The following is an 8,030-nucleotide window of genomic DNA, read 5'->3' as shown; positions in this document are numbered from 1 at the left end:
AGTTGTATGAGCCCCTAATAAAATGTTAAAAATAAAATAATTAAAAAAAAAAAAAAGAGTGGGCTTAGACTACAACCATTAGGTTAGCAGCCAAACACATTCATTATTTGCACCACCCGGGGATTCCTGTACAGGTATGGAGTATCAGCAATGGTAAAGAACCCTGGTAGCAGAGTGGGCTATGCATTGAGCTGCTAACCCCAAGGTCAGTGGTTCAAACCCACCAGGAGAAAGATGAGACTTTCTGTATCCACAAAAATGTCCCGCCTCACAAACCCTAGGGAGTTCTACTCTGCCCCATAGAGTCCCCGTGAGTCAGAATCAGCTCAACAGCAACTGGTAAAGTTGGTGTATATGTGGCCTCATCATTCTTTAAATGCCACTTGTTATTACCACTATACGAATTTTCTTTTAACAGGCAATTAAATTGAGACCCGCGGTCCGCCCGTCTGGCCCGCCGCGCCGTCTCTCCGCCATCATGCCCATGTTCGTGGTGAACACCAACGTGCCCCGCGCCTCTGTGCCCGACGGGCTGCTCTCCGAGCTCACCCAGCAACTGGCGCAGGCCACCGGCAAGCCGGCCCAGTACATCGCCGTGCACGTGGTCCCCGACCAGCTCATGGTGTTCGGCGGCTCTGGCGAGCCGTGTGCCCTCTGCAGCCTGCACAGCATCGGCAAGATCGGCGGGGCGCAGAACCGCACCTACAGCAAGCTGCTGTGCGGCCTGCTGGCTGAGCGCCTGCGCATCAGCCCGGAGAGGATCTACATCAACTACTATGACATGAACGCCGCCAACGTGGGCTGGAACGGCTCCACCTTCGCCTGAGCCCCCTCCCTGCCCCAGCAATAAACGGTTCGGAGACCAAAAAATAAAAAATAAATTGAGACCCGCACAGGTGAGGATATTTGGCTAAGGTCAAGGGGAAAAGAAGATTGAGACTTTGATCCAAGTCAATCCGAAGCCAAAGTATGCTTCCAGCACAACCTGAAGGGCACACATTTAGTATCTCTTTACTGGTGTCTGGCCTGTCCGAATATCACACCACTATACCTCAAACCTCCAGAGAGAGAGAGAGAGAGAGCTGTTTTATCAAGTTTGCACCAAAACCTCAAACAATATTAGCACATTTAACATTATTATTTCTTTAATACTATAAAAACATAACTGTCTGGTTACATATGAGCTGAGCATTGGCTGTTCTTCATGAAAGACAAGCTGTGTTAACAGAGGGTATGTGAAAACTATTGCTCTACAGCGCTGTGTGTCTAACAGGAACAGTCAGGAGCCTGCTTCCCACATTCAACGAGATGCTCTCAGACTGGCAGGCTAATAAGAATCAAAGCTGGAACCAAAGTATGAATGATATGCTTTTGATGTCATCCACATAGAGTTCTTCCTATTACAGTAGCTGGCTTTTTTAAAAAGGAGATTAGATTATAAAATTGGAATGTGCTCTTCCTTACTGTAAGCTGTTCTCAAATCTCAGTTTTATAAAGGAAATGAATGTAGATGCTTGGGGAAAAAATCAAAATTATTTATCTTAGTGTTCCCTGAAGTTTGCAAACTGCTGAGCAACGTGCTGTTTTGCCCTGCTTCTTCTCATTGCGTCTATCAGGGTAAATTAATTACAAGACAATCCTTAGGAATTAAGTGTATTTTAAGTTCAGAGGCATCTGCTTAGAGACTTTTAATACCGCTAAATAGTCCCTTTGGAAATGCACTCGTTAGTATGAGTGGTATAATGCTCATTTCTGCTGGCATGGTGGCATATGACTTCTTCAGTTTCAGCTACCCTCTCATTGACCTGTCAAGGGCACAAACCACTCTGAAGACGTTCCAGTGCCATTTGTGATCCTCCTGTCAGGATAGGGGATGGGATTTCTTCGCTCCATGTAAAGGAGAAATTCAGAAGATGTTTTTCTCTGGTTTTAATGTGATGCAGTCACTGCACACACACACACACACACACACACACACACACACAAGGCTGAGTCTATCAAATGCTTGCTGCGAAGCAGGACAAAGCAAATAAACATTTTCTTTGATAACAGACATTGCATATGTTCTGAGGACAAGAATGGGGGGAGGGACCTATGGCGAGATTCATTTTTAAACTGAATGTCAATAAGGAGTTGGCTTGTGGATGGGGACTGGTTCCTGGAACACAGAGAGCTTGTTTGTTTTAAAGAGCTGTGATTTTCTTTTCTTTTTAATCATTTTATTGGGAGCTCATACAACTCTTATCACAATCCATACATCGACTGAATCAGGCATGTTTGTACATAGTTGCCTTCATTCTTTTCTAGACATTCACTTTCTATTGAGCCCTTAGTATCAGCTCTTCTCCCCCCCCCACTCCCATAGATTGTACATTGTTAATATTTTCATCTCTCACACCGACCTCTGTCTCCCTTCCCTCATGTTTTCTGTTGCTCTTCCCCCATGTAGAGGGGTGTATGGTTATGTGTTGATCACTGAGATCGGTTCCCCATTTCTCCCTTTCTCTCCCCTCTTCCCCTGCCCTTCTGGTATCACTATTCCCACTCCTGTTCCTGGATTCTGTGTGTCATGAGCTCTCACCTCTTATCTATACCTGTGTACATAAGAACTGTGATTTTCGAATGCATCTAGCACACCCTACCCTGCAGAATACCACCAAATCAACCACTGCTTTTTCCCCATTGTGGTAAAATTTATGCAACAAAACATCTGCCAAGTCGATCATTTTTACATGTGCAATTCAGTGATGTTGGTTATGCTCATCATGTCATGGAATCATGACCATTCCCTTTTTCCAAAATGATTCTTCCACCATTAACAGAAACCTAGTCCCCTGTAGGCAATGGCGGCCCCTTTTCCTCTCCCTCCTGCTCCTAGTAACCACGCATAAGCTTCAGCCTGTAGACCAGTGGTTCTCAACCTTCGTAAGGCTGCAACCCTTTAATACAGTTCCTCATGTTGTGGTGACCCCCAGCCATAAAATTATTTTCATTGCTACTTCATTACTGTAATTTTGCTACTGTTATGAATCAGGTGACCCTTGTGAAAGGGTCATTTGACCCCCAAAGGGGTTGTACCCACAGGTTGAGAACCGCAGCTCTATACATTTGTCTACTTCACATAAATGGGATCATGCAATCTTTGTCTTTTAGTAGGTTAACTGATTTCATTCAGCAGAATGTTTGCCAGCTCACCCATGTGGTAGCGTGCACCAGGGCTCATTTCTCCTTCCAGTGGAGTGACATTCCAGTATAGTTTATCCCTTCATCTGGTGACAGGCATTTAGACTATTTCTACCTTTTGCTAAAGTGAATCATGCAAATACCTCAAATAAGTCACAACTGATAATGATGATAAAGGAACATTGATCCAGTGCCTTATGAGTGTTTATGGAACATATGCATATACAGTATGCCCTATCATTGGGTCTTCACCGTCATTCCATGAAGAGAGAGATTTAACATATCTATTAAAAAGACATATGAATTTGAAGTACAGCCAATTAGCTATGTCTTCTCAGAAATGTCACTACCCTCTCTGAAGGGGTGAAGAAGAGCCTAGGGACAAAGCCCTTTCCTAGTATTTGACATACGGTAGGTGCACAAGGACCAGTATTGTCTCCTTTACTACACTGCCTGTCTCGATTTCATGAACTCACTCTTGTCTAACCCAGAACTATCATCCCAAAATATGGCTAGAAAATTCGTTTCTGAACCTTCTTCAACCAACAGTATGTTTTCATTGACAAAATAAATGGAAAGGTCTCTAGCTCAGGATCAGGCAGGTACATAAGGTTGCATTGGGAAGAATCCTACTCTTGACTCAGCACCCACTGATGCTTGAACACTTCTTATGGACCAGGAGCTATTTATAGGGAATCTCATTAAATCCTCAGAGCAATCTGTGGGGTCAATATAATCCTCCTTGACCAATCAGCAAGTTAAGAGGCAATTCCATTATCTTGTATAGAGACCCACAACTACCAAACAGCCAAGCCTGGAAGTGAAGCTCGGTCATTGGACTCTAAGTCCAGTGCTCACACCCCTGTGCCTCTGCCTCTAGATCTGTAAGAGGACAATCCAAGACAAACAACAATATGGTTGGCAAGCCACATCCATTTCCATGAGCACATCCTCCATACAATTTCTTTCTAAACCTGATAAACTCGTCTGCGTGACTCTTAGATGTAGACAGTAGTGTTGTATCTAAAAAGATGACATAGCTCAGCGGTTCTCAACCTGTGGGTCATGACCCCTTTGGGGGTCGAATGACCCTTACACAGGGGTTGCCTAAGACCATCGGAAAACACATAAATATTTCACAACATATAATTACATATTGTTTTGTGATTAATCGCTATGCTTTAATTATGTTTAATTATGTTCAATTTGTAACAGCAAAAATACATCCTGCATATCAGATATTTACATTATGAGTCATAACAGTAGCAAACTGTTATGGTTGGGGGTCACCACAACATGAAGAACTGTATTCATACAACTAATAAGCTTTTATCAATATTCTGGCCAAAATAAATGACTCATGAGGGGAGAACTAACGGTTGGACTAAAATGCATAACCTCCCACTCGCGCACTCTCACCTTTAATACTAAACCAGGGGCAGCAAACTGGCTCACGGGCCATATGTAGCTCTTTTGGCATGACCTGCGGTTCTGAAGTAAATTTTTTTTTAAATTAAGGATCTTATTCAGATACTGGTGGCTCCATTTGTTTATCAAAGTGTGTTTATGGCTCTCACATATTTTTTAAATGTTGTGAGGGACAGGATGGGTTCTTCTGTCTCAAATGTTTGCCAACCCCTATTCTAGATTAATCCCACCTGGCATACCACCTGCTGATTTAGGGCAAAGGGGACTTTGAAGAAGAAAGAGAAAAGGTTAGGAAAGGAAGCAGCCTGCACCCAGGCAGCATTAGAACGTGTGACGAAAGCCTTCGAGAAGAGACTGGATCCACTGTTCGCCAGCTCGGCTCTGACTCCAGGCCCTGGGCAGGGCAGTGTTCTCTCACATGGCCACCTGAGTGGGCCTTCTTATTCCCATGGGCACAGAGGACTTAAGGTAAGTGACTGGAAGGCAGTTGATATAAAAGCTATACATTAATTCATCCCATCAATATATTTAGAGCACTATCTACACATATGGCATATAGTAAAATAGCTCTTTGCAGGGAATCGATCACAATGATGTACATGTAATCCCCTCCCTGGGGGACAGACAACAGAAAAGTGGGTAAAGGGAGACATCAGTCCGTGTAAGACATGAAAAAATAATAATAATTTATAAATTATCAAGGGTTCATGAAGGAGGGAGTGTGGGGGAGGGAGGGGTAAAATGAGGAGCTGATACCAAGGGCTCAAGTACAAAGAAAATGTTTTGAAAATAATGATGGCAACATATGTACAAATGGGCTTGACACAATGGATGTTTGTATGGATTGTGATGAGAGTTCTAAGAGCCTCCAATAAAATTATTCCAAAATAAATTAATAAATAGATCTTTGCTGGAGGATTTTAATTCTCCATGTTGCAGTCAATTAGAAAAACCAATCTCTACCCTCAAGGACTTTACAGCTGGTTTGGGAACAAATACAAAACAAATTACACAAATTGTTAATTACTTCAGATGATAAGGAAAAAATGAAAAGAAGTACAAGGCGTTGTATGAATGAGTGAGAGGGGTTTGTCCAGGGAATGGTGAAGCACAAGCTGCAAACGAAAGGCTGTGGGTTGGAACGCACCCCACTGCTCCCATTCAACCCCAGCGCCACGGAGTCGATTCTGACTCAGAGCGACCCTCTAGGAAAGAGGAGAACTGCTTCTGTGTCTTTCTGAGCTTGTAAGTCTTTACAGGAACAGAAAGCCTCATCTTTCTCCCTGGAAGTGGCTGGTGGTTTTGAACGGCTGACCTTACCTAATTTACTATGCCACTCAGGCTCCTTCTGGGGTTGCTCAAAAACAAAACAAAACAAAAGAACACCACATCTCACAGTCTTCAAGTTGATTCCAATTCACAGCAGCCCTGAAAGTCAGTGAAGAACTACCCCTGTGAGTTTCTGAGAGTGTAACTCTGTGGGAGTAGAAAGCCCCCCTTTTCTCCTGTGGAGCAGCTGGTAGTTGCGTCCTGCTGATCTTTTGGTTGAAAATCTGCATGATGGTACCTTGTCCCGGTGTCTGCAAAAATGGGTGTAGACATCACAACCATTTTGAGAATGGTGCAGGGCCAGGCCGTGTTTCCTGTGGTGTGTAGGGTCGCTAGAAGTTGGGACCAACTTGACAGCACCTAACCACAATATTCTAGATTGGGTTTGTACGGAAGACGTCACAAAACAACGGCACTTTGACTATTGAGAGGGGATCTGACTTCACAGAGATGAAGGGCGAGGCCATCATGGACTGCAAGGCCTTACAGTCTGTCCCTGCCTCCCGCAGGACCTCATTTGTACCGTTCTCCCCTCTGTCACTCTTTCTCAGCCCACTGCTCTTCGCCCTTTTCTTTAAGCGTGGCACATGTTCTCCATCTCATGAGGTTTTTGCATTTGCTGATCCCTCTGCCTTGAAGGCTCTTTGTCAGCTCTTCACATATCTGGTCCCATAACCTGGATTCCAGCTCAAAATTGCTTGCTTCAAGTAATCTACCCCATCTACCATACAAGATACAACTTTAGCCCCACCCTCAGTCACTATATACCTTATCACAATCTACCAGTTCCTTCAGGACCTTCATAAGAAATGCATGAATTATGTTTTCATTTTATCTATTTCTTCCAACTAGAACAGCAATTTCATGATAACAAAGATCTTAGGTGTCTAGAAACTTAAACATGGTGCCTGACACAGTATGATTTCTCACTAGAAGTTGGGTAAAATTTGCATTTATGAAGGCCGTGGGGTGAGTTGGGCTGCTAACCTGGAGGTTAACAGTTCGAAACCACTAGTTGCTCCTTGGAAAAAGACTAAGCTTTCTACTGCCATGAAGATTTATAATCTCAGAAACTTACAGTTCTACTCTGTCCTAAAGGGTCACTATAAGTCAGAATCGACTCGTTGACAATGAGGTTTTGTGTGTGTGTGTGTGTGTGTGTGTGTGTGTGTGTGTGTGTGTAAAAGAGATATAACACCTTTAAGGAACACAAAAGCCAATATAGTTAGAGCATACATCTTTTATTTATTTTGTCAATGTATTCTTATATTACAACATACTTATTCCTTGGCCATATTTTATCAAGTTGACAGTAATCATAGCACCTTGTCAGAGGACAAATCCCTTGCATAGACTGGACTCTACAAACATTTTACTGACTAAAAAATCAATCTAAGACATAATTATCTTTCACAATCAAATTTAAACTTCAAAAATGGCTTATGATGGATCCCTCATGGATTTAGGTCTGCTGGTGACCAGAGAAAGGAGTCTGGTGGTCCTATTAGGTAGTGTTGGATTGTTAGACACAGGGTCTGAGGTATAAGCACATCTTTCTCCAGAGCAGGACGCAGGGCAAAGACGAGGCTATCTATGTCCATAAAGATGTGCAGTGCCAGAAACTCAAAGCAGCATTTCCACTGTCATGCAGCGGCACCATGAGTCAGAACGGACCCAACAGCAGTGACAAAAGTGTGAGAGAGCACAGCTATCACTGTGAAAGCTGAGGTGCGCCTGATCCAAGCCACGGTGTGTTTAATTGCCTCATGTGCATGTGAAAGTTAAATAATAAATAAGGAGGACAGAGGAAGAATGGATACATTTAAATTACAGTGTTAGAGAAGCATGTTGGATATTTTGTGGACTTCCAGAACAATGAACAAATCTATCTTGGGAGAAGTACAACCAGCATCCCTTAAAAGTGATGATGGTGAGACCTCCGCTCACTTAATTTAGGCGTGTTATTAGGAGAGGGGAGGGGCTGATAGTTGGCTAACTAGAGGCAGCTAAGTATAGCCAGGCATCTCATTTGCATGGATCCTTCTTTCCAGAGCAATTCCATAGTTCCCCCAAACCTTGACCTAGAAGCT

At 43.3% G+C, this 8,030-nt stretch overlaps 1 protein-coding gene across 1 annotated transcript; it reads left to right on the top strand.

The window, feature by feature from the left end:
• Positions 1-446: 446 nt before the first annotated feature.
• Positions 447-864, top strand: LOC101651430 (macrophage migration inhibitory factor). The gene has a single exon (XM_004699376.4). It carries the CDS (start codon positions 479-481, stop codon positions 824-826), a length of 348 nt encoding a protein of 115 aa, XP_004699433.1. The 5' UTR covers positions 447-478; the 3' UTR covers positions 827-864.
• The last annotated feature ends 7,166 nt before the right edge of the window (positions 865-8,030 follow it).

This window comes from Echinops telfairi, unplaced genomic scaffold, assembly GCF_000313985.2.
Source record: "Echinops telfairi isolate 266 unplaced genomic scaffold, ASM31398v2 ScPeMD7_443;HRSCAF=831, whole genome shotgun sequence".
NCBI lineage: Eukaryota > Metazoa > Chordata > Mammalia > Afrosoricida > Tenrecidae > Echinops > Echinops telfairi.
The sequence above is the reverse complement of the archived record's forward strand: the minus strand, read 5'-3'. Positions and strand labels throughout refer to the sequence as shown.